General features: G+C 46.1%; 1 protein-coding gene across 1 annotated transcript in view; it reads left to right on the plus strand.

Annotated features, from left to right (window-relative positions):
- The first annotated feature begins 1,000 nt into the window (after positions 1-1,000).
- CTC1 (CST telomere replication complex component 1) overlaps positions 1,001-26,539 on the plus strand; it is a 46,243-nt gene continuing 20,704 nt past the window's right edge. The window contains exons 1-14 of the mRNA XM_056848374.1: positions 1,001-1,260; positions 6,444-6,678; positions 8,131-8,330; positions 10,864-11,008; positions 11,731-12,030; positions 13,549-13,677; positions 15,879-16,102; positions 16,848-17,022; positions 17,715-17,918; positions 20,736-20,862; positions 21,435-21,549; positions 21,917-22,364; positions 22,904-22,993; positions 24,173-24,298. Coding sequence (XP_056704352.1) covers positions 1,001-1,260; positions 6,444-6,678; positions 8,131-8,330; positions 10,864-11,008; positions 11,731-12,030; positions 13,549-13,677; positions 15,879-16,102; positions 16,848-17,022; positions 17,715-17,918; positions 20,736-20,862; positions 21,435-21,549; positions 21,917-22,364; positions 22,904-22,993; positions 24,173-24,298 — 2,778 coding nt within the window. The remainder of the gene's footprint in view (positions 1,261-6,443; positions 6,679-8,130; positions 8,331-10,863; positions 11,009-11,730; positions 12,031-13,548; positions 13,678-15,878; positions 16,103-16,847; positions 17,023-17,714; positions 17,919-20,735; positions 20,863-21,434; positions 21,550-21,916; positions 22,365-22,903; positions 22,994-24,172; positions 24,299-26,539) is intronic.

A 26,539-nucleotide genomic window follows, 5' to 3' on the forward strand; every position in this document is an offset into this window, starting at 1 on the left:
TAAAAACACTGGACTACACTGCAGGCTTGTTGCAAGATCTGAGTCTCCCTGCGCCATACCAGACTGTAAACACTTGAAGAGCCACCTCCTCCCATACCAACTGGACATAATTTGAGAGCATCACTGACACCGTTACTTCACGCAGCCTGTGAGGGAGGCTAGCAGTTAGGGTCGCCAACCTCCAGGTGTTGGCTGGAAATCTCCCACTATTACAACTGATCTCCAGCCGATAGAGATCAGCTCACCTGGAGAAAAGGGCTGCTTTGGCAACTGGACCCTATGGCACTGAAGTCCCTCCCCTCCCCAAACCCTGTCCTCCTCAGGCTCCGCCCCCCCCAAATCTCCAGGTATTTCCCAACCCGAAGCTGGCAACCCGCTATCTTGTGTGTGTAAAGTGCCGTCAAGTCGCAGCCGACTTATGGCGACCCCTTTTTGGGGGGTTTTCAAGGCAAGAGGTTAACAGAGGTGGTTTGCCAGCGCCTTCCTCTGCACAGCAACCCTGGACTTCCTTGGTGGTCTCCCATCCAAATACTAACAGCAGGGCATTTTCAGTGGTGGCCCCACGCTGCAGCTTGAATTTACAGAACTCCCCCCCCCTCTATTCAGGCTTTCTTATTCGTGAAGTCTTTTAAAGTTGTACCCCTTATGTAGTCTTTTGGGAAGGGGTCATTATCCTATTATCCTGCTTCTTGGGCGAAAGGATGACGCAGAGCTGCCAATCAAATTCCTCGCCCCGCCCCATCGCTCCCTACGAGCGGCTTCCGGTCGCGCATCTGAGGGTGCGAATCTGGAAAGCCCCGTCTCCAGGGTAAAAAAAAGGCCGCTCTAGGGATTTCCGTCATTCGTATGAAAGTCTACGTGCGGGCGCCATAGAGACGTCGCCGCCATCACGACGGACGCCGGGCGTCGCCGCTCTACCTCTCGGCATCTCTATGGCCCGCCTCAGGCCCTAGGAGGCCGGCTCCTTCCCGCGCTTTTTCCACCCCGCCCCGAGGCAAAAATGGAGCCGCCCTCGTCGTCGTCGTCCCCGCGGCTTCTCTCCCCCGCGGAGGGCGACGGCGCCTCGGCCCCGCAGCGCCAGTGGCTGCGGGAAGCGCGCGGCTTCGTCCGCCGGGCGCTCCTCGGCTGCGGCCCGAGCGAGGAGCGGGCGGCGGCGGAGGAGGAGGAGGAGGCGGGAGACCCGGCCGTCACCACCTGGCGGCGCTTGCAACGCGCGCTTTGGCAGTGTGGGGGCGCCCGAGAGCTGCCGCTGGGATACCGGTGAGACGGCCAGGGAGAGGCGCCGACGCTGGTGGCTGCCGCAATGGGGGGGGGGGAGGCGCTGTGCGCATGCTCAGAGGCCGTCGTGGGTTTCCCCGCGCGCATATTTGTTTCCAAATGTTGGGATTGAGCCTTTGGGTTTAACGAAGCGCATTTTTTTTTAAATAAGAAAAACTAGCGGATTAGGCAAAATTAGCATGTCGTTTTTTGTTTTTTTTAATTGTAGGTAGCGGGACTTTCCGTAGGCGCCAAGCCTGCAAATGGGGAAAATCAACAATTGCTCGTACTAGTCATGATGCATTAAGCTCTTTGCAACCCGCGGGAGGCTTTTGGGGCGGAGCCTGAGGAGGGCGGGTTTGGGGAAGGGATGCCTATTCTATTAGGATAATTCACAGTGGGTAGCCGTGTTAGTCTGTCTGCAGTACTAGAAAAGAGCAAGAGTCCAGTAGCACCTTCTTCAGAAGTGAGCTGTGGCTCACGAAAGCTCACACCCTGCCAGAAAATATTTTTGTTAGTCTTTAAGGTGCTACTGGACTCTTGCTCTTTTCTACTATTCCATTAGGGGCTGTGGAACCCAGGCAGGATGGTGCTGCTGCAGTCATCTTGCTTGTGGCTTCCTGGAGGCACCTGGTTGGCCACTGTGTGAACAGACTGCAGGACTTGATGGGCCTTGGTCTGATCCAGCATGGCTTTTCTTCCATTCTTATTATAATTATATATAATTATATTAGGTGCTGTGGAACACAGGCAGGATGGTGCTGCTGCAGTCATCTTCTTTGGGGGCTTCCTGGAGTCACCTGGTTGGCCACTGTGTGAACAGACTAATGGACTTGATGGGCCTTGGTCTGATCCAGCAGGGCGTTTTTTGCGTTTTTATAACGCCCACCTATTCTCTCCAGGATCAGAGGAGCGTGGAACACAGACAGGATAATGCTGCTGCAGCCATCTTGTTTGTGGTCTTCCTAGAGGCACCTGGAAGCACCTGGTTGGCCAGGCACCTGGAGGCTTCCTAGAGGCACCTGGTTGGCCACTGTGCGAACAGACTGCTGGACTTGATGGGCCTAGGTCTGATCCAGCGTGGCTTTTCTTATGTTCTTATGAAGTATACCTATTCTCTCCAGGATCAGGGGAGCATGCCTAATATATTAGGAACACAGGCAGGATGCTGCTGCTGCAGTGTTCTTGTTTGTGGGCTTCCAGGAGGCACCAGGTTGGCCACTGTGTGAACAGACTGCTGGACTTGATGGGCCTTGGTCTGATCCAGCAGGGCTTTTCTTATGTTCTTATGATACATACCTATTCTCTCCAGGATCAGAGGAGCATGCCTATTATATCAGGTGCTGTGGAATACAGGCAGGACGGTGCTGCTGCAGTCGTCTTGTTTGTGGGCTTCCTGGAGGCCCCTGGTTGGCCACTGTGTGAACAGACTGCTGGACTTGATGGGCCTCGGTCTGATCCAGCAGGGCTTTTCTTATGTTTTTTTATGACGCCTACCTATTTTCTCCAGGATCAGAGGAGCGTGCCCATTATATTAGGGGCTGTGGAACACAGGCAGGATAATGCTGCTGCAGCCGTCTTGTTTGTGGGCTTCCTAGAGGCACCTGGTTGGATCCAGCAGGGCTTTTCTTATGTTCTTAAGTGCCTTCTTTGTTGTTGCTGGAATGGCTTGCCTGAGGAAGGCTCCTGCTCTCCTGGATTTCTGCAAACTATGCAAAACTGAATTATTCAAGAGGGCTTTTCTATGCTGGCAAGAGAGTAGTACTGTACAAAAGGCTTCAAAAAGTTACTTGGATAAATTATTGGGGACTGTGGTCTGTATTGCTTTGCATGGTTTGCTGTGGGGTGGATTGTATTGTGTAATTTTGTATCATGGAATGTTATGCTTTGCTTTAGTTCTGTTTTTTTAGACTTCTGGTTGGTTCTGCATCCCCAAATCCTATTTAATTGTGCATTGAATTCCCCCCATCTTGTCGATTATGTTGTTTCACTTTGTGCAATCCTCCTGAAACCCCAACGAGAAAGGCAGACTATAAATAAATTAAAAAATACATGGTTTTAAAAAGGGGAATTAGACAGATTTGTGGTTTATCAGTGGCTACAGCCAACTAAAGGGAACCTCCACATTCAGCGGCAGTCAACCTCTGAAAACCTGTGCCAGGAGAAAAATCAGGGGAAGGCCTCTGTGCCCTGTTGTTGGATCTCCAGGGGAACTGGTTGGCCATTGTGTAAGACAGGATGGGAGGAGCCGTGGCTCAGTGGTAGAGCATCTGCTTGGTATGCACAAGGTCCCAGGTTCAATCCCCCGCATCTCCAGTTCCCAGGTCCCAGGTTCAATCCCTGGCATCTCCAGTTAAAGGGACTAGACAGGTAGGTGATGTGAAAGACCTCAGCCTGAGACCCTGGAGAGCCGCTTCTGGTCTGAGTAGACAATACTGACTTTGATGGACCAAGAGTCTGATTCAGTAGAAGGCAGCTTCAATGTGTTCATGTGATGCTTGACTAGCTGGACCACTGGTCTTACCCAGCAGGGCTTTTGTGTTCTTAAGGTCCTTCATTGCCGTTGCTGTGGCTGGGTTTTATTGTAGCGTTTCTCAAATGTTTCTGAAGCAGGAGTTGCTTCCAAATTCTACTTTTGGGAACTCACAGAACAATTGCGCACACGCTACTTGCACAAGGCCCTTGCGTCGGTTAATGTTGCGCAAGTTTTAAGTTTTGTATTTTATTCATTGACATTGTTTATAATTGACTTTTCTCAATGCGACCCAAGGCGAATTACACAATGTAAGTCAGTGCAGCCGAGAGGATGAGGCATCTATCTAATAAGCAATGCAATAGGGCTAGGAACTGCCGAATTTTGAAGCAGAGCAGTCAACTGAACGAAGCTTAAGTTTTAAATGTAGCATGTTGATCAGTGCACAACGTGGTATGATATTAGTAGAAACACGGTGCATTTTTCCTGGGCTAATCTATTATAGTGTAGCAATATTTCTCCTATAAAAATACCCAGCTGAGCAATTCTGTTTTACATAGTTCAGGAGTGTGAGAGCTTTTCTGACTCCATTTAGTATTTATATAGCGCATTAACGAGCACCTGGCTGTATTTCTTGGCCATTTGGCATGTTATGCAGAGGCAAGGTCCACATTTTAGTTGTATTTTTCTGCCAGTAAACTTAAAAAAAAAAGTTATGTGAATTGCTTTGAGTCCTGTTGATGGGAAGCGGGGTTATAATAATTTAAATAAAACAAATATTAAAATAGATTTGTCTTCAGGCATCTTCCCACAATGAGTGCTATTCCTTGTCCTCCAGCTATTGGGTCCTAACCTCCTCCTCCCAGTTTGAGAAATTGCTGTTTTACTATATTGATTTACGCTAAGAAATGGAAAATGACCGAGATACCAAATAAGACCGAGTGGATAGATAAAATGATGGAACTAGCTGAAAAGGCAAAACTCATAGCATTAATAAATCAAAAAGAAGACATTGAATTTGTGGCAGAATGGGAGGCATGGACAAAATATTGTATGAATGAATTTAATTGTGATATCAAGGGATATATTTTGATCTAATTCAGATATGTTGAAATAATTAAGAAAAGATATCAATTTATTATATCTATAAGTAAATGATATTGGTGATATATTACTAAGAATTAGACAATAGGAACAAAGAGAGCAACAATGATAATAAAGAGACAGAGGAGGGGAGAGGGGATGTCAAAGATATACATGTTAGCTATGATAAGAAAGGTTTGTTATAATATAATTTGTTAATAGATATTTGTAATTGCATATGAACAAATTTGGAAAAATAATAAAAAAATTATTTAAAAAAAGAGAAACTGCTGTTTTACATGGTTAGTTACCGCCAGAGGGATAATTGTGCTATTCTGTTGAAGAAAAAGAAGAGTTGGTTTATATGCCGACTTTCTCTACTGCTTAAGGAAGAATCAAACTGGCTTACAATCTCCTTCCCTTCCCCTCCCCACAACAGACACCCTGTGACGTAGGTGGGGCTGAGAGAGCTGTGACTAGCCCAAGGTCACCCAGCTGGCTTCATGTGTGTAGGAGTGGGGAAACAAATCCAGTTCACCAGATTAGTGTCATGTGGAGGAGTGGGGAATCAAACCTGCTTCTCCAGATCAGAGTCCAAACCACCGCTCTTAGCCACTACACCACGCTGGCTGAAGCAAAAAGGAGCCTTGTGAAACTTTCAAGTTTCTGTAATGGTATTACCTGGATGTGGAGACTGTCTTAACGACGCCACCCTGAGTCTTGCCTAACACAGTGATTTATTTCCTGAATATTGAATACTAACTTTCGAACATCACTTTTCGAATAGCTAAAACTCTAAGATGAGCTTAATCTCATATCGTTCACACACTTCCCTAAATTTTGAATGCGGTTTTGGAAGGATGATGAAAATGTTTTGAAATGGGGAATCTTACGGCTGAACTTCGAAGGCTTAATGGAGAGAACAGATTTTAAAGGGTGTCGCTTTTCTGCTCTGGTTAGACCTCACCTAGAGTATTGTGTTCAGTTTTTGGCACCACAATTTGAGAAAGTTGTAGACAAGCTGGAACCTGTCCAGAGGAGGGCAACAAAGATGGTGAGGGTCCTATGAGGAAAGGGTATGTTTAGCCTGAAGAGGAGAAGACTAAGAGGGGATATGAAAACCACCTTCAAGTACTTGAATGGCTGCCATATAGAGGAGGGTGCCGAGTTGTTTTCTGTTGCCCCAGAAGGTCGGACCAGAACCAACTGGTTGAAATTAAATCAAAAGAGTTTCCGTCTAGACATTAGGAAGAATTTTCTAACAGTCAGAGCGGTTCCTCAGTGGAACAGGCTTCCTCGGGAGGTGGTGAGCTCTCCTTCCCTGCAGGTTTTTAGATGGCCATCTGTCAGCAATGCTGATTCTATAACCTTAGGCAGATTGTGAGAGGCAGGGCATCTTGGGCATCTTCTGGACGTGGAGTAGGGGGTCACTGGGTGTGTGTGGGGGGGAGGTAGTTGTGAATTTCCTGCATTGTGCAGGGGTTTGGACTAGATGACCCTGGTGGCCCCTTTCAACTCTATGATTTTCCTGGCTCTGTTCCTGTGCCCTGTGGGTTATGGATTGCTATGGTAATGAAAATATTTTTTGTTTGTCTCTATAATTCTATAATGGGTCACTTTTGTTTTTCAGCATGATCTCTGTCTCGGAACTTCAGTCTCAGCAACGTCAGCCGTGCTGTAGTCATCTGACCTGGAGCAGCGATGAATTCAGGAAATGGGCTTGCGACACCACAGGCCTCTTTCCTGAGCAGAGGATTTTGCAACGAGCTCACTTGATCCTTGTTGGTTACCTGACAGACAGGAAGGACGGAGTGACGGACGGTGGCTTGTATGTGCGAGACAACACTGGCGTCCTTCCCTGTGAGGTAGGGCGTGAGGACGTGCTGCATTTGTCCATTTTGGAGCTGCCTTGTATCTAGTGATGGACAGCCTGTACACATGAACACACGAAGCTGCCTTATACTGAACCAGACCCTTGGTCCATCAAAATCAGTACTGTCTACTCAGACCGGCAGCGGCTCTCCAGGGTGTCAGGCAGAGGTCTTTCACATCACCTACCTGCCTAGTCCCTTTAACTGGAGATGCCGGGGATTGAACCTGGGACCTTTTGCATGCCAAGCAGAGGCTCTACCACTGAGCCACGGCCCCTGAAGAATGAAGGCAGTGGGTCTTCGAAATCCTGCTCACTTGATGTCCAGCCAGGGGTCCTTGAGAAGCTGTCTGTGTGGAGAGCGTAGCATGTGATGGACGATCGCAAACAAAAGATAAAACAGCAGCTTCCCAGTAGCAATTTTGGCACCCAAGAGAGCAACGGTTGTATTTATTTAGACACCTGGCTGTGCTCTGAATCTTGTTTCTGCATATCTATTATCTCCAGGATCAGAGGAGCATGCCTATTATATCAGGTCCTGTGAAACGTAGGCAGGATAATGCTGCTGCAGTCGTCTTGTTTGTGGGCTTCCTAGAGGCACCAGGTTGGCCACTGTGTGAACAGACTGCTAGACTTGGGCTTTGGTCTGATCCAGCAGGGCTTTTCCTATGTTCTTAAGATGCATACCTATTATCTCCAGTATCATAGAATCATAGAGTTCGAAGGGGCCATAAAGGCCATCTAGTCCAACCCCCTACTCAATGCAGGATCAGCCTAGATGCATCCCTGACAAGTGCTTGTCCAGCCTCTGCTTAAAGACTGCCAGTGAGGGGGAGCTCACCGCCTCCCTAGGTAGCCGATTCCACCGTCGAACCGCTCTTACTGTAAAAAACGTTTTCCTAATATGCAGCTGGTTCCTCTCTGCCTGCTATTTAAACCCATTATCAACATACCTATTGAACATAAGATAATATTGCTGGAGTTCTTGAAATGGTTCTGTGTGGATCTATCAGACATGGATCTCGTTGTATGTTTGTTCACTTCCTCCAAGATGGTTACGCCAGCAGATTAGAAAAAGGTAGAAACCCCCCCCTCCAGGAAACGAAGTTTTTAATAAAATCTGGTGGTCTGCTCTATTGACGAAACTGACATATTATCAGAGAACCACGAGGAACCACTTTTTTAAAAAAAGGATACATTTAATAAGCACTTGATACTGTTTATTATGTTCTAGGATGAGAAAATAAGTGAAAATTGATCCGTTTGCCTTTTATGATTTGTTGTGGATTATTCTGTTTCTTGTGTATGATTTTCCCCATGTTATGTTTGAAGATATGTTTTATTTTTCTCTATACGTTGGTAAATTTTAAGACAGAAAAGTAGTGTTCTTGAAGGACTGCAATGTGTAGACGCAATTTAGTGGAGATGCGGTTTTTCGTTTGTTTAGGTCCTGCATTTTAAACTGGAATGGCTAGAAAAGCTGATGCTTTTCCCTAGTTGGACGTACATCCCCGCAAAGAGCCCGAACAGAGCTGGATACCTGGAGATCTTAGCAGATCCAGTCGAAGTGATTCCTGGTCCGGAGAAGAGGATCGATATCCCCCCTGTCTTTGATCCAGGGCAAGCTGCAAAGCTCCTCAGTGCCAGGTGAAAGGTGGTTCCTTTTAAACAAACAGAAGCAGCTGCTCCAGTGGTCACCTGTTCTTCTGTTAAAGGAGCAAAAGGAATAGGTGACGTCGCCTGAGAGCATTAATGCCCAAACTCTGTGGTGGAATATTGGTTTACTTGGATAGGATACAAATCTGGCCTTTTTGGAAAGATTGTAAAGTGTTTGTTTCAAGAAGTGAAGTAGCAAAGTGTAATGGAAAATACTGAGCAAACAGGGTGTCCCTGGTTCAACCCCCTCCAATAGGGTTGCCAGCTCCTGGTTGGGGGGGGTGGAGCCTGAGGGGGGCAGGGTTTGGATAGGGGAGGGACTTCAGTGCCATAGAGTCCAGTTGCCAAAGCGTCCATTTTCTCCAGGAGAACTGATCTCTATTGGCTAGAGATCAGTTGCAATAGTGGGAGATCTTCAGCCAACACCTGGAGGTTTCAGAAACAATTCCTCGTGCTTAAGTATATGGAATTAAGACAATCAACAAGCACTGATGGCACAACAGCTACAGTATACTGCATAAGAACATCGCAGTTGTATTCAACAAACACATAACATGTGCAATAAACGTACTGATGTATTTCGGGACTTTTTGATCATTTCAGTACAATTAAACTTCATTCAAGAGATAGTTATAAACATGAAAACACAAGCTGGACGGTGTAGCACTTTGGCTGGAGTGCGCGCTCCTCAAGAATCTGAGAGGCGAGTCTGGCAGGTGTAACAAAATCCCGGAAGTGTGTTCCGCTAGCTGAAAGCACTACTGGAGCCTAAAATAATGGAGGTTCACTGAAGCAAACCTACTTCATCCCGAGATGGGAACCCGGTATCAACTCCCATTTCACCGTAGCTTTATCCATCGGGGAAGTTAATTTAAACAGCAAGAGATGAAAGTCTATCTCAAAACGCCAAAAAGCACGTAGCTTACATTTCCACGGACTGCTTCTAGCAATCTTGAAGCAGTATATTGTAGTTGTTGTGCCATCAGTGCATGTTGATTGTCTTAACACCTGGAGGTTGGCAACCCTCCCCCATCAGCTCCCAAAGCAGATGAGCTGCTGGCTGCCTCAGCCTTTCCAGAGAAGATGGTACCATAAGAGTTATTAAGTATTACTTAGCGCCTGTCATTTGAGAGAGCCAAGAATGGATCTCCTGAACAACCAAACCACAGTTCTAGGGGCGGCATACTTGGCTGCAGCAGTACTGAGGGGTTGTGCTTTTACCATCTAGCCCCCCCCACTTTCCAGTGCCATATTCTAGATCCTTTTCTAGATCCTTGCCTAGCTGGGGTTTATCCTGTAAGGTACTTTTATCTTTTTCCTCTTTTAGGGAAAACAGCTATTGGGGGGTGGGGGTGGGATTGTGATCAGGAAAATGACTTGAGCTGCAAACAGTATGTGGTGATGGGAGGCTTTGTCAAGTCACAGCCGACTTACAGCAACCCCGTAGGGTAGGGGTGTCGAACTGAATTATTACGAGGGTTGGATATGACATAAATGCCACTTGGTCAGACCGTGCCAGCCCAGACTGGGAGCAGGGTGGGTGGGGAGCAGCAGGCTCACCAGTCCAGATTGAAAGTGGGGGAGGTGGCTGCCTTGGCTGACTTGCGGGCCGGATAAGAACTCTCAAGGGGCCGAATCTGGCCCCCGGGCCTTATGTTTGACATCCCTGCTGTAGGGTTTTCAAGGCAAGAGAAGGCCACTGTTAAAAACAGGACGCTAAGAATAGACGGGCCTTTAGCATATGATCCATATACTTCTTCCTGGTTATTGTTTGGATGCAGATAGAGGGTCTGGGCCGTGTTTGAATGGGAGACACCACGTAGATCTGCGATTTAGGGAAGGCTAGATATAAAAGCGATGGAGTCTAATCTGGAGAACAGAGGTTGATTCCCCACTTGTCCACATGAGCGGCAGACTATTTATTTATTTCAATTTGTTTCTCCGCTCTTCCTGGCCAAAGCCAGGCTCAGAGCGGCTTACAGAATATAAAAGTCATATTAATCAATAAAAGCATTAAAATATTTTAAAATAGCCCTATAAAATCATAATCATTATACTAATTTACCTAGGCGCCTCTAACATACGAGTCACAATACAACAACCCAGCTAGGCGAGCAGATGGAAGGCACCTGATGGAATAAAAGGTGTTAACCACAATGGGGAAGTCAGGGAGGCCCGTCTTTATATATAGGAAACATAGCTGGCCTCAACCATAAGCCTGGCAGAATAGCTCTGTTTTACAGGCCCTGCGGATCTCTTTGAGGTCCCGCAGGGCCCTGGTCTCGCTAGAGAAGCTATTCCACCAGGTAATCTGGTGATCCGGGTTGGTTTCCCCACACCTCCACAGGAAGCCTGCTGGATGACCTTGAGCTAGTCACACTTCTCTTCGAGCTCTCTCAACCCCGTCTACCTCACAAGGTGTCAGTTGTGGGGAGAGGAAGGGAAGGCGATTGTAAGCCGCTTTGATTCTCCTGAAAAGGTATAGAAAATCGGCATATAAAAACCAACTTTTCTTCTTCTGAAGGGCTCAGTGTAAGAAGGTGGCAGAGGTGAATGTGGCGGGGGAGCTGTCCAGGCTCAGCACTGTCCTCTCCATCCACCATAAAGTCTTCTTCTTCCTCTTCTTAAAGAACTTCAGCTCGGATGTTGACGTCCCTGTCCTGGTGCAGGTGAGTTGGTTGGGCGTCCAGCTGGATTCAGGCAGCAGCTAAAGAAAGCTTGTTTTTTAAGTCAGTGCTCTGTCTCCTTTCCATATTGTCAGATTACTTCTCTTTCGCACGGCGCGCCTGTGTTGTAGCAGAATGCACTGCGTACAAGTTCAGCTTGCCCCGAAAGAAAAGGGTGGTGGGCAACCCTGCAGCCTCATCCACGCCGGGTGCATGAACTGCACTATATGCCTTGAGTAAATAGAGCCAGTGTAGTGTAGTGTTTAAGAGCGGTTGTTTGGAGCAGTGGACTCTGATTGGAGCAGTGGACTCTGAACCAGGTTTGATTCCCCAATCCTCCACGTGAGCGGCGGAGGCTAATCCGGTGAACTGGGTTTGATTATCCACTCCGACTCATGAAGCCAGCTGGATGACCTTGGGCCAGTCACAGCTCTCTCATCCCCACCTACTTCACAGGGTGTCTTGTTTTGGGAAGGGAAGGCGATTGTTAGCCGGTTTGATTTTTCCTTAAGTGGTAGAGAAAGTCGTTATATAAAAATCAACTCTTCTTCTTCCTCTTCTTCTTCCTCTTCCTCCAAATGAATGGAGGCTGACTTGCCAGTGTAGTAGCCTGAGTTAGACAGTGAACTCTCCCCAGTCCTAGACTATCTGATGAGCACCAGTCTGTGCTTCCTGCAGGAAATACAGGATGCAAATCTAATCTTCCAATTGTTCTGCTCCACCAGTCTCCCCACTTGGTTTGGCGTCATGTTCTACAGCCGGGGCACGGGTATGTGGTGACTGCTCTGAAAATATCTTCCCTCAAAGCTTCGGGATTGAGAGTGTTCGTCACCAGCTCTTCCTCGCGCCTTTTGCCGTATTGTCCGGAGGATGTGACCGAGCCATTTCAGGACAGTACTGCAGAGGGAAGTTCAGTTATGTCTGCCTCCCCAGTCACCTGCAGGCAGCTCAGCAGTCCCTTGGAGTTGGGAGAGGAAGACAAGACACTGGTTCCAGTTAAGAAGTCTAAAGTGATCTCTTACATGGTAGGTACAGATGTCTCCTGTGTGCTGTAAACTTTGTCCCTGCACTGTGACATTCCAAAGGTTTTGAGAAGAGTTCTTGGAGGTCCCTAAAGCAGCTCAGTCCATTCAAATATTATAATTAAAGGAAACGTTTATGACAATTTATTTCACATTTTATTAAGAAGAGCCCCGCTGGATCAGACACATGAACACATGAAGCTGCCTTCTACTGAATCAGACCCTTGGTCCATCATAGTCGGTATTTCAGACTGGCAGTGGCTTTGCAGGGTCTCAAGCAGGGGTCTTTCACATCACCTACTTGCCTAGTCCCTTTAACTGGGGATGCCAGGGATTGAACCTGGGACCTTCTGCATGCCAAGCAGAGGCTCTGCCACTGAGCCACGGTCCCCTCCCCACAAATTGATGTGGGACGGGATCTTTAGCAGGGAGAATGCATGAACACAAGAAGCTGCCTTATGCTGAATCAGATCCTTAATCCGTCAAAGTCAGTACTGTCTACTCTGACCAGCAGCAGCTCTCCAGGGTCTCAGGCTGGGGTCTTTCCCATCACCTAGCTGCCTAATCCCTTTAACTGGAGATGCCGGGGATTGAACCTGGGACCTTTTGCATGCCAAGCAGAGGCTCTACCATTGAGTCACAGCCCCCTCCCCATGTACCAGTGGTACATCTAGCCCAGGTTCTCTGTCTCACACAGTGGTCAGCCAGTTCCTCAGGACGTCCAGTAAAAGAGCACAGAGGCTGAGGCCTTCCCCTAATGTTGCCTCCTGGCACTGGTATTTGTAGACTGTCTGCCTCTGAACATGGAGGTTCCTTTCAGTCACCATGTCTAGTAGCCACAAATTGACCTATCCATGAATCTGTCTAATCTCCTTTTAAGGCAAAGATAACACAGATTTTTCACAGATACCAGAAAAGTCAAGCAAAAACAAGAAAGGGAACAGAATTGCACTTGCTCAGAAGAAATATATAATGCTACCCTCTAAGTCTTTTAACTATTCCATAAAATTTCAAAGCTCCAACTAAATAAAACTTCCAGAGTTCATGTATTTCAGGGGATTAAAAAATATATATAAACATCCCAACCTAATCAAGCTTAGACAATATGTAGTCAGAAAATTGTATGTGATGTTGCTCTGAAACTACTCTGAACAGTCTATAAGAACATAAGAAAGGCCCTGCTGGATCAGACCAAGGTCCATCAAGTCCAGCAGTCTGTTCACACAGTGGCCAACCAGGTGCCTCTAGGAAGCCCACAAACAAGACGACTGCAGCAGCATTCTCCTGTCTGTGTTCCACAGCACCTAATATAATAGGCATGCTCCTCTGATCCTGGAGAGAATAGGTCTGCATTCATTTTGACTAGTAGCCTTGGATAGCCCTCTCTTCCATGAACATGTCCACTCCCATCTTAGAGCCTTCCAAGTTGGCAGTCATCACCACATCCTGGGGCAGGGAGTTCCACAGTTTATCCCACTCAGATTCCTTCCCAAATGTTGTCTTTTTCTATTCTTCCTTCAGGGCACTATCACCCAGGTGCTGAACGCTCAAGCCGGCCTCTACGAGCTGGATAACAAGTTCATCCTTTGCCTTGCTTACCAGCAGCAATTGAATGCTGGCCGCGGGCTCCGACCAGGCGTGAGTGTGGAGGTGAGGTGGTGGCTGGAAGGTGTGGAGGGGTCACCTTCCTGGTCTCTGTGGGTCTGTGCTGGGTGAATAGAATATAAATTTTGTTTGTACCCTGCCCTCCGCCGGCAGAACCTGGCGGAGGGCGGCTAACATCATAAGTTTTTATACATAGTAAATACAAGTTTAAATTACAATTTAAAACAATGGGGAGGGGCTGTGGCTCAGTGTTGGAGCCTCTGTTTGGCATGCAGAAGGTCCCAGGTTCAATCCCCGGCATCTCCAGTTAAAGGGACTAGGCAAGTAGGTGATGTGAAAGACCTCTGCCTGAGACCCTGGAGAGCCGCTGTCGGTCTGAGCAGATAATACTGACTTTGAGAAACCAAGGGACTTTGATAGACCAAGGTGGACCAAGGAGCCAGCGTGGTGTAGTGGTGAAGAGCGGTGGTTTGGAGCGGTGGACTCTGATCTGGAGAACCGGGTTTGATTCCCCACTCCACATGAGTGGCGGAGGCTAATTTGGTGAACTGGATTTGTTTCCCCACTCCTACACATGAAGCCAGCTGGGTGACCTTGGGCTAGTCACAGCTTTCTCAGCCCCACCTACCTCACAGGGTGTCTGTTGTGGGGAGGGGAAGGGAAGGTGATTGTAAGCCAGTTTGAGTCTCCCTTAAGTGGTAGAGAAAGTCGTCATATAAAAACCAACTCTTCTTCTTCTGATTTAGTAGAAGACAGCTTCATGTGACTACATGTGAATGCTAAATTCAGTACATTTACCTATAGATGGCACCCTGCTCACTGTTTTACTATAGAGAGGAATATTTATTTATTCATTTTCACTTTTTTCAATTTGTACCTCACTCTATTTCCCGGCCAGGGCCGGGCTCGGAGCGGCTGACAACTTTAGATACATAGATTCCAACAATCAGTGAAAATCGTAAGCACTTAGATAAAAAACACAGTTACTTAAAAGGGCCTTTAAAATCTGGTTATAGTAATTGGCGCCATTGATAAAACACTAAGCCACAGAGAGTCTGGGGGGCAATCAGCCCCCCCCCATCATAATCAATAAGACGGAGACGAGCTAAAAAAGGCTGCCCTCAACCATAGGCCTGGCGGAACATCTCGGTCTTACAGGCCCCGCGGAACTGCATCAAGTCCCACGGGCCCCCGACCTCACTGGAGAGAGAGTTCCACCAGGCCGGGTCCAGAGTCGAGAATCCCTGGCCCTGGTTAAGGACAGCCGGACACTCTTGGGGTTGGGGACCACCAGCAGGTTGTTATTAGCAGAGCTCTCTTGGGGATGGTCCCAGGCTCCACCTGGATCCAGTGTAGCTGTCAAAATACTGAAATACTGTCAAATTATTGCTGCAAGGAGCAGAGCTGGTGCATACGGAAATGGTGGGACTGTCGTAAGCAACCCCCCCTAAACGCAGTGTGGCCAAGAAAGGGGCTGCCTCTGATCTTTGCAAAGGGGCATTAGTTTTTGGGGGGTTGGCATTCAAGAAGGGAGGAGTGCCTCTTACCTGGTCCCTAAAACCTCAAAGAATCCAAGTTGACTGGGGGTTATAATCGTGGGGGATATAATGTTCCGTCTAAACATTAGGAAGAATTTTTTAACAGTCAGAGCAGTTCCTCAGTGGAACAGGCTTCCTAGGGAGGTAGTGAGCTCTCCTTCCCTGGAGGTTTTTAAGCAGAGGCTAGATGGCCATCTGTCAGCAATGCTGATCCTATGACCTTAGGCAGATGATGAGAGGGAGGGCATCTTGGCCATCTTCTGGGCATGGAGTAGGGGTCACTGGGGGTGTGGGAAGGGAGGTAGTTGTGAATTTCCTGCACTGTGCAGAGGGTTGGACTAGATCAGGGCTTCTTAAACATTTTCCACTCATGATCCCTTTTTGCCCGAGAAATTTTTACGCAACCCCAGGTATATAGGTATATAAAATAGGTATAAAAACCAAACATTTATTGATAATAAATCATAAAGAAATTTATTTTAAAACAATTCTTTGGTATACATAATATTTTTACCATTTACTGTTGTTAAATTTTTTGCGACCCCATATGAGGTCGCGACCCACAGTTTAAGAAGCTTTGGACTAGATGACCATGGTGGTCCCTTCCAACACTATGAATCTGTGATTCTATGTGGGGTGAGTCTGGATTTGGCAGGCGAGCCTTGGGGAAGCTTGAGAAGTTTGCTGACCTGCGTGCTTGTATCTCAGCTCAGAGACGTCCACCTTCTGCAGAAGCCCCTGACCGCTTTCCCCTTTGTCCTGGGAGCCTGCCTGCGCTCGACTCTCGCGCTCAAGAGTTTTTCCAAGCAAAGCGTATTGCACCAGCCGGTGGCCTCCAGTGGGAATCTTTACGTGCAGCTGCTCTTGCAGTACAACTTAACCTTGCCGGAGTATTTGTGTCTGGTCAGCTTGCTGGAGACGTTGGAGAGGAGGTGAGCGTGGCTGAAATGGTAGCACGGGAGGCGGTACAGCTTTATCTTTCGGCTGGCACTGACCGTTCAGACCTTTTCTATGGTTTCTGTTGTAGTCCTGATTCTCTCCCCCCCCCCTTGGGAATGAGTAAAACGCTTTGTAAGACAAGGTTTTACTCAAAACATGTAGTATGTAAACGTGTTAGGCAGGACAATCTACAGCATACATATACAACATATTTTCAAGTTTGTGGTTGTTTAAATGTGAATAATTTTTGCAGTAGTTAATAGCCAGCGTGGTGTAGTGGTTAAGAGCTGTGGTTTGGAGCGGTGGACTCTCATCTGGAGAACTGGGTTTGATTCCCCACTCCTCCACATGAGCGGCAGAAGCTAATCTGGTGAACTGGATTTGTTTCCCCACTCCTCCACATGAAGCCAGCTGGGTGACCTTGGGCTAGTCACACTCTCTCAGCCCCACCTGCCTCACAGGGTGTCTGTTGCGGGGTGGGGGAGAGGGAAGTTGATTGTAATCCAGTATGATTCTCCTTTAAGTGGCAGAGAAAGTTGGCATATGAGAACCAACTCTCCTCCTCCTCCTCCTTCTGTGTGTTTGAAAAACTGAACTCTTTAATAAAATGTTTATAACTCTGATAATATATTAACTAGGTATCCAGATACGTTGGTAGTCCTATTGTACCAGAGGTCTAAAAAATCATCATAGGAGCATCAAAAATGCCTATATACATATATATATTCACAATTCTAGGTTCTGTTGTTTCATTCGACGGCAGGAACTGTTGCTCTGCTCTGGTCTCAGTGCTGCAGGGGCAGCTGAGAAATTTATCGTCCCTATTCTGAATTTGTTGGTGCCGACTGGGAAACAGGCAAGAGACATTCATCGGGAGATCCTGGCCGAAAGGCACAACTGTCCCCTGCAGCAGGTAAAGCGGTTCTCCTTTTACCCTGCACTCTGATCTTCCAGTGAGAAGTAGAAGAAGAAGAGTTGGGTTTTATATGCTGGCTTTCTCTACCACTTAAGGCAGAATCAAACCGGCTTACAATCACCTTCCCTTCCTGTCCCACAAAAGACACCCTGTGAGGTAGGTGGGGCTGAGAGAATGTGACTAGTCTAAGGTACCCAGCGGGCTTCATGTGGAAGAGTGGGGAAACCAACCCGGTTCACCAGATTAGCATCCGCCACTCATGTGGTGGAATGGGGAATCAAACCTGATTCTCCAGATCAGATTCCACCACTCCAAACCACCACTCTTAACCACTACACCATGCTGGCTCTCCTTGAGGAGAGGACTTGACTCGTGGTGTAGTGGTTAAGAGCAGTGGTTTGGAGCAGTGGACTCTGATCTGGAGAACCAGGTTCAATTCCTCACTCCACCGCATGAGCGGCAGAGGCTAATCTGGCAAACTGGATTTGTTTCCCCACCCCTACACATGAAGCCCGTTGGGTGACCTTGGGCTAGTCACAGCTCTCTTTGAGGCCCCACCTACCTCACAGGGTGTCTGTTGTGGGGAGGGGAAGGTGATTGTAAGCTGGTTTGATTCTGCCTTAAGTGGTAGAGAAAGTTGGCATATAAAAACCAACTCTTCTTCTTCTTTGTTTCCTCTCCCTTTCTAGTACCAGATTCTGGAGCCTCCCTGCCAGATTCCACCTTTCTCTTTGCTGTTCACAATGGTCGAGAAGAGATGTCTGGAAAGTTTCAGTCCTTCACAACAGATGAGCTCTGCCCCGGAGATCCAGCATGTAGATGCCCAAGAGCTGAATCGTAAACTGGCCTGGTCCAACTGTATGTTATCGGCTGAGAGCTTTAACCCTCCGCTGGTAAGTGTCTCAATTTTTCCTTCTTACAGTTAACGTGGAAGGTCTCCCCGCTTACCACCACCTCGGGAGGTGGTGAGCTCTCCTTCCCTGGAGGTTTTTAAGCAGAGGCTAGACAGCCCTCTGCCAGCAATGCTGATTCTATGACCTTAAGCAGATGATGAGAGGCAGGGCATCTTGGGCATCTTCTGGGCATGTAGTGGGGGGTCACTGGGGAGGTCGTTGTGAATTTCCTGCATTGTGCAGGGGGTTGGACTAGATCACCCTGGTGGTCCCTTCCAACTCTATGATTCTATGACCCCGGATTAATACTTTGGGCATGCAAAAAGTCATACAAGGTAATGTTAAGTTCTCTATAACCTATTGGAAGCCCTGACCTGGATGGCCCAGGCTAGCCTGATATCGTCAGATCTCAGAAGCTAAGTAGGGTCAGCCCTGGTTACTATTTGGATGGGAGACCACCAAGGAATACCAGGGTTGCTGAGCAGAGGAAGGCACTGGCAAACCACCTCTGTTAGTCTCTTGCCATGAAAACCCCAAAAAGGGGTCGCCATAAGTCGGCTGCGACTTGGTGGCACTTTACACACACACAGCCTATTGGAATATAGAAAATAGGAGTCACGAAAGGATAGAGAGGTTATAGTGGTAAAGTAAAATAAGTACAAATACTATGATGTGATTGATCGATTGGGGCCGCTGGTAATAATTTTATATATAGAATAATTAAGAAAATATATGCTTCTGTTAATAAAGTAGATTTTGGTATGCCACGTTAGAATTAGGTTGGTGTCTTGTCTGTGTGATGTGTTACTTTTGTTTGTTTTTTGGTTGTTGTGTGTTGAAAATATTGTCGAAGGCTTTCACGGTCAGAGTTCATTGGTTCTTGTAGGTTATCCGGGCTGTGTAACCGTGGTCTTGGTATTTTCTTTCCTGACGTTTCGCCAGCAGCTGTGGCAGGCATCTTCAGAGGAGTAACACTGAAGGACAGTGTCTCGCAGTGTCAAGTGTGTAGGAAGAGTAATATATAGTCAGAAAGGGGTTGGGTTGAGCTGAATCATTGTCCTGCAAAAAGTATCAAAGGTAATGTGCTAATCATTGTCCTGTAAGTATCAAGATAATGTGCTATTGAGGGTGTGGTATGTTAATATGGAACCATTGTATCCTGAAGTGATCTGTTAATGTGTGAAATCCAAAGCTAATCTGCATGGCTATTGTTGACTGTAGTCAACATCTGTTAATGTGTGAAATCCAAAGCTAATCTGCATGGCTATTGTTGACTGTAGTAGGATACAATGGTTCCATATTACATTGTAGGATACAATGGTTCCATTAACATACCACACCCTCATTAGCACATTATCTTGATACTTACAGGACAATGATTAGCACATTACCTTTGATACTTTTTGCAGGACAATGATTCAGCTCAACCCAACCCCTTTCTGACTATATATTACTCTTCCTACACACTTGACACTGAGAGACACTGTCCTTCAGTGTTACTCCTCTGAAGATGCCGGCCACAGCTGCTGGTGAAACGTCAGGAAAGAAAATACCAAGACCACGGTTACACAGCCCGGATAACCTACAAGAACCAGTTGTGTGTTTACTTTGTTGTTGTTTTTACAAATTTATGTGCTCTTGGAAAATGCATGAAAGGTGTCTGTTCTCATTCTTTATGTACAGATACCTGCAGTTACAGGTGGCTTTGTGTTGTCGTCACGTGGTTTTGGTTTTCTGGTTGTCAGAGAGGTATAGGGTGAAATCTCATTTGTCGTCTTTTAAAAATATTTTTATTTCATTTCATAGTTATATATTCAGTTATGTGTGTGAAATAAAAGAAAAAAGTCTTACAAGGTTGATTCCACGCATTTTGCAATATTTTGCCAAATTACATCTATACTAGTAAAGGTAAAGGTCTCCTGTGCAAACACTGGGTCTTTCCTGACCCATTGGGTGATGTCACATCCCAGCGTTTCCTAGACAGACTTTGTTTAAGGGATGGTTTGCCAGTGCATTCCCCAGTCATCTCCCCTTTACCCCCAACAAGTTGGGTACTCATTTTACCGACCTCGGAAGGACGGAAGGCTGAGTCAACCTTGAGCCGGCTACCTGAAACCAACTTCTGTCGGGATTGAACTCAGGTCGTGGGCAGAGCTTGGACTACAGTACTGCAGCTTACCACTCTGCGCCACGGGGCTCCTAACATCTATACTAGAGAAGCCAGAGCAGATAATTTAATATTTACATAAAAAGCTTTAACTTTGTGAACAAACTATCTTCTTGTAGGACTTATTTTAACCGTCCATACCTTAGCTTAGGGTTGCCAGCTCTGGGTTGTAAAATACCTGGAGATTTTTGGGGTGGAGCCTGAGGAGGGCAGGGTTTGGTGAGGGGAGGGACTTCAGTGCCATAGAGTCTAATTGCCAAAGCAGCCATTTTCTCCAGGGGAACTGATCTCTATCAGCTGGAGAGCAATTGTAATAGCGGGAGATCACAGGCCACCACCTGAAAGTTGTCAAGCTAGTACAAGAACCTTAGCTAGTACAAGTCCGGTGTCAGTTATTGTATATAAAGTGGGCACCCTTAGCTTTTTTTTGGTTACTAACACCACATAATTAAGTAAGAATTCTGGAGAAGAAACCACTGTGAAGTCAAGGCATTTGACAACATAATGGAGACAATTTTCCAATATTTTTGGGCTCTAGGACATTCCTACCACATGTGAAAATAAGACCCATGTAAATGATCGCATTCGTCTTCTTTTGCACGGAAGGCTGGTGGATGTTCATTGTTTTTTGTGGGGTTGTGTTTTTGCAGGTGCTGCTTGGAGTTCTGAGAGCCTCTTCCAGTAGCGGCTTCCTCCAGTTACGAGACAGCGTGAAAGCACTTCCTTGTATGATATTCCACAGGGACGGGAGGCCCTTTGCGGACACCTCTCTGATAGGTGAGCGCTAAACCAGTAGCAGTACTGACTCTTGCCACAACCAACCATCGTACGGTGAGGCGAGCGCTTGACCCTGCATCTGTTTGATAATAGGCACAAGCGTGTGCTAGGAGTTGTACAGCTTTGCTTCCCCTTCTCAGAGTTCTTATCGGTTTTTCCAATGGAGAAATTCCAAATTTGGGGGAAGACTTTTGAACACATGAAGCTGCGTTATACTAGGTCCATCAAAGTCAGTACTGTCTACTCAGACTGGCAGCGGCTCTCCAGGGTCTCAGGCTGAGGTCTTTCACATCACCTACTTGCCTAGTCCCTTTAACTGGAGATGCCGGGGATTGAACCTGGGACCTTCTGCATGCCAAGCAGAGGCTCTGCCACTGATCCACGGCCCCTCCTGTGAAATTCCAAAAGAAAAAATGCAAGTGAAAAATGTCACAGATGGTTTTACTTGCTCAAGGTGGGTCCAGAGGGGCTGTTCTTTCTTCATGACCTGGCGCGCCTGTATGTACGTACAGAGACAATCCATTAGCTTGGCTTAATTATTGGCTTGGTCTGTCTCCTTTTTTGGACTGTAGGGTGTCTTCTGCAGATCGAGAGATTCCAGCTTGTGGTGGAGCAGTTTCTGCAAAGTGATTTTCCTTCCTGGCAGGAGCTGAAGTCGCTGGAGTATGTCAAGGAGAGGAAGACGAGGTGAGCCCCTTCTGTTTCTGGTTTGAGCGTGACAGCAGCACTGTGAACGACTGCAGAGTCCTTGAATAGATCAAAGCATGTGTAGATCAAAGCCTACTTGCCTAGTCCCTTCGCTGGAGATGCCAGGGATTGAACCTTCTGCATGCCAAGCAGATGCTCTACCTCTGAGCCATGGCCTCTCCCACAAGGGTGTGGGGGAGGTATTGGTGAAATTCCTGCATTGTGCAGGGGGGTTGGACTAGATGACCCTGGTGGTCTCTTCCAATTTTTTGATTCAATGAGATTATAAGCTGGCTGGTTTGATTCTCCTTAAAGGTAGAGAAAAACGTGGTATAAAAAACAACTCTTCTCCTCCTCCTCCTTCTAGGCTTTACGTGCAGTTCTGTGTCGAGGATGTGACTATTCTTCATTCTCCTCACAAAAGAGCCCCTGAGGTTCCCAAAGTCCGCAAAGAGTCCTCTTCTGGGGCACAGGACAACGGGAGCTCTGTAGCTGAGCTGAGGTCCACAGACGGGAACCTAATAAACACCGAAAAGGATGAAGCGGCAGCAAACACTCCTGAACCTTCTGAGAGCATTGCTGGGGATGCCAGGGGCGTGTCCCGTCTGTTCTTGGTGACCCAGAAAGAGGGTCTCATGTGGCGCAACTACCCACAGGCTTCGGAAAGGCAAGGCCAAGGCGGCGAAGCGCCACAACTCTGTTTTCAAGTCACAGCGTTATGGATGGGAAAACCTGAGCACTGTGAGGGAGAAGTCGAGGGCCAGAAGGAGCTTAGTGCCTCTGCGCTTGGAGGCCCCATTGAAGCCCGACCAAAAGTAAGGATCGGGGGGCGCAAAAGGAGAGGGGAGTTGGCCTGTTATAGGCAGAGTCTTACCCAGGGGTTGGTTTAGGGAGAGGAGGGGGACACACGGCCTCTGCATTGGTCCTTCGTGCGTTTCTAGTCTCCCATTCCAGCTTGTGTCTTTTGTCTTTGCGGGAGGGGGCATGTTGAGCAGGCCACCCATGCCTTTTGCTGTTGTTGTAAAATGAAGTTTCTGCTTTAAGAAGAGGAAGAAGAGTTGGTTTTGATATGCCGACTTTCTCCATCACTTAAGGAAGAATCAAACCGGCTTACAATCACCTTCCCTTTCCCTCCCCACAACAGACACCCTGTGAAGCAGGTGGGGCTGAGAGAGTGTGACCAGCCCAAGGTCACCCAGCTGGCTTCATGTGTAGGAGCGGGGGAACAAATCCAGTTCACCAGATTAGCTCCCTCCACTCATGTGGAGGAGTGGGGAATCAAACCCGGTTCTCTAGATCAGAGTCCACCGCTCCACTGCTCTTAACCACTATACCACGCTTGCTCTCCTTTTAGGTATTGCTGCTCTTCCTGGGGAAATCACTTCAATGGTTCCCGTTCCTGCACCCGGGGGGACTGTACCGGTTTATCATACCCCAGTGCTTGGTAAGGGAGAAAGGCTGCTCCAGCTCTTCCCTCTTCCTAGAGAGGCTCTGCAAAAAGCCTATTTGGCATTGCCGGGCCCCCCATCGTTTTCGTCTTAAGATACTTGTTCTGTTTATCTTTCTCCTTTTAATCATAGCCAGAGACTTTCCCCAAGTGCTGGGCTTCAGACTATTCCTTTATGCTGTGGCTGTTCTAATCTGATCTAGTTTGCCTGGCAAAGCTTTGTTTTCTAAACTATTTTACCCCCCACCCTTTCTCCTAACTTGTATTAACAGAAGTTGATATTTTCTCTTCCATCTTCTGACTGGGATATAAAGACTCAGGGATCCCCATTCTTGTCTTTATCTGATGAAGGAAGCGTTGACTCTTGAAAGCTCCTACCTTGAAAATCTTGTTGGCCATTTTGTCAGTCACCTGCAGGACTCGAATCTTGCTCTTCTACTGCAGACCACTGTAGCCACAACCTGAAGCTTCTCTTCTTGTCATTTTCTTATGGATAGTATTTTGGGGCTTTTCCCAGTCCTACACGCATGGCAACCATTCCCCGCCATTCCACTGGGGAGGGGGGGGGTCTTTTGTTCAAATGAATACTGTTGTAATGTTATAGCACTGTCTAAATTGCCAGATTTCATGTTTTAAAAAAGAGTAAGTGTGGTCCTTTTTGTTGCGGAGATATGCCTTTCTCCTTAGATCTCCATAATGAAAGGGACTACAGACATACTGTTTAAGAAACGAAAGCTGTAGATTCAGAGAACCTGATTCACTTATTGTTATAATGATATTCAATTGCTTTATAACTTCCTCGTAATGTTTGCAGAATGTTTTATTTGTAGGTCAGTTGCAAAAGGATATTCTTCCATATATATCAGTATCTCAGTTTGTATCCTTCCATTTGTTACTGTCTCCTTATAACCTCATAACAACTCTGTGAGGTAGGCAAAGTTGAAAATGAGGGATTGTCACCAGGTCACCCAGTGACCAGCATGGCCGATTGGGATTTGAACCCAGGGCAGACATACTCTTTTCCTCAACTTTATTTTGGCTTTCCCTCCCCCCAAGTCTCTCTAGTCAGAATTTAGCTTCTGTGTCTCCCTGACTTACCTTCTGCTTTTCTTCCTTCTCTTTTGTACCTAGCGTATTTTATTTATTAGTTTTAATGTTACATGACCTATTTTGCAGGACCTAGAGGTTTTTGACAAATTGTGCCTCCCAGAGGGATCAGGAAACCTCTCAAACATGGACTGCTCCTTTTTTCTCCCTGTCCCAGATACTGGTTACCTGCACCATGTGAACTGGATTTCCCAGGTAGGCTGTGCTTTGTACCTCTGTGTCTCTCCAGGTTCACAAACACTCCCTTCAGCGGCAGTTCTGTTTAGTGTAAATGGTGAACCAGGGATGGATAATTCTGAGGGTTGTGAGTTAGGGTTGTTATCCTGGTCAGGAAGGGCTCTTGCCCTCAGGAAAGCAGAGATTCCAAAAGTTTAAAATAAGGTCTTAAATGAGGATTGGTTCTTAGTGTTTAAGGCTGCAAATCGTAAATGTTCCAGAGACCCTTTAACGATACTTTTTCCTTGCCAGACTATTTCCACAAAAAAATTTATTGGCAAGGTGTAATGCCTTAGACTCAGCCGAGACGCAAGGGAGATGCAATAAAATTATTGCAGAAGAACGCAAATGCCCATTTTGTCTGGATCAAGTAGACTCCCTAGCCCACATTGTTTTAGCATGTACACCAAATAATATTGCATGAAATAAATATATCACTCCTTGGATAAAACATCTAATGGCACTTTCTGAGAAGCGGATACTGTGTTATCTGGTATCAAGTAGATCGGTGAATTGCATGAGAGACGTGACAACTTTTCTCTTTATAGTGACAAGAAGAAATTAATCTTCATCCCCCCCTTTTTCTAAAGAGTGAACTGGCAGATGAATAGCTAATGGCTGTTAAATCTAGGGAAAGGAAATGATATGAATTAAGCAGCTTATTAAGGTACCACGCATGACACACTGCAAAGCATAATAAACTGGAAACACGGTACAGGAATATATGGGAGAAAGGTAAGGAATTGAGGGGCTTTTTTTTGGGATGGTACTTGCCAGAACTGAGTACTGGCACCTTTTTGGGGAGGGGGGTTCTCTCAAGTCCTGGCATGGGCATGTGTGTGTGTTAAGTACCATCAAGTTAATTCCGACTCATGGCGACCCTATGAATCAGTGTCTTCCAAAACGTCCTGTCTTTAACAGCCTTGCTCAGATCTTGCAGATTGAGGGCACGTAAAATCCAAATTGTACCAAGAACCTTTTCTGACCACAACCCGGTTACATTTGAATGGAACAATAAGCATTTAGATGGAGATTAAATGATAAACTTTTAAAGGATAACAAGATTCAAAAAGAACTGCAGGAATTAATTAAAGATTTCTTTGAAATTAACCTGAATGGGGAAACTTCGCTAAATATAGTTTGGGATGCATTTAAAGCTGTTCTAAGAGGATTTATGATACAGAAGCATACGGCTTGGAGGAAAACTCAACTACAATTTACCAATAATATACTTTGGGAGTTACAAAATTTGGAACAAAAACTTGTTATGGCACTACAGGAAGTAGAGAAAAACAAAATACAAATGAAGATTTCTGTATCTAAACATCAATTAAATTTGGTAATAATGGAGGAAATGAACAAAAATTTAAAATTTGCCAAACAAAAATATTTTGAACATGCTAATAAACCTGGAAAATTTTTAGCAACACAATTGAAAGATTCATTTCAAAAGAAGATCATAACAAAAATCCAATCTGCTAAAGGACCAGTTTATTCAACTTTGGATATACAAAAGGAATTTGTTTCATTCTATACTAAACTATACCAGAAAGAAAATATTTCAAAACAGAAAATGGACAATTTTTTAAACTCAATACAGATGAATATTCTTTCAACAACCCAACGAGAATGGATAGATGCCCCAATTACAAGGGAAGAAATACAAGAAGCAATAACGAAACAGAAACTGGATAAGACACCTGGACCAGATGGAATTACTGCCTTATTTTATAGAACATTCAGTGATAATTTTGCAGACTTTTTTGTATTACTTTGTAATACAATTTTGGATAAGGGAGTATCCCCAGAGACTTGGTCACACGCATTTATATCATTGATACCTAAGGAAGGAAGAGATCCAGAAAAAACATCAAATTATAGACCTATTTCATTGTTAAATGTGGACTATAAGATCTATGCCTCGGTCCTATCGAATAGGATGAAACATTATATTAAGTATCTTGTGCATGAGGACCAAGCAGGCTTTGTTCCAGGAAGACAAATTAAAGATAATATAAGAATTTTATTAGATGCAATGGAATATTATGACCAGAATATCCAACACACGGTGGCCTTTGTTTTCTTGGATGCGGAGAAAGCTTTTGATATGGTCTCTTGGGACTTTATGAAAAAGATACTGGAAAAGCTAAATTTTGGAGACCGTTTCTTGAGAGGCATATCGGCCATATATACATCCCAACAGGCAAAAATTTTGGTTAA

The sequence above is a fragment of the Euleptes europaea genome, chromosome 4, assembly GCF_029931775.1.
Source record: "Euleptes europaea isolate rEulEur1 chromosome 4, rEulEur1.hap1, whole genome shotgun sequence".
NCBI lineage: Eukaryota > Metazoa > Chordata > Lepidosauria > Squamata > Sphaerodactylidae > Euleptes > Euleptes europaea.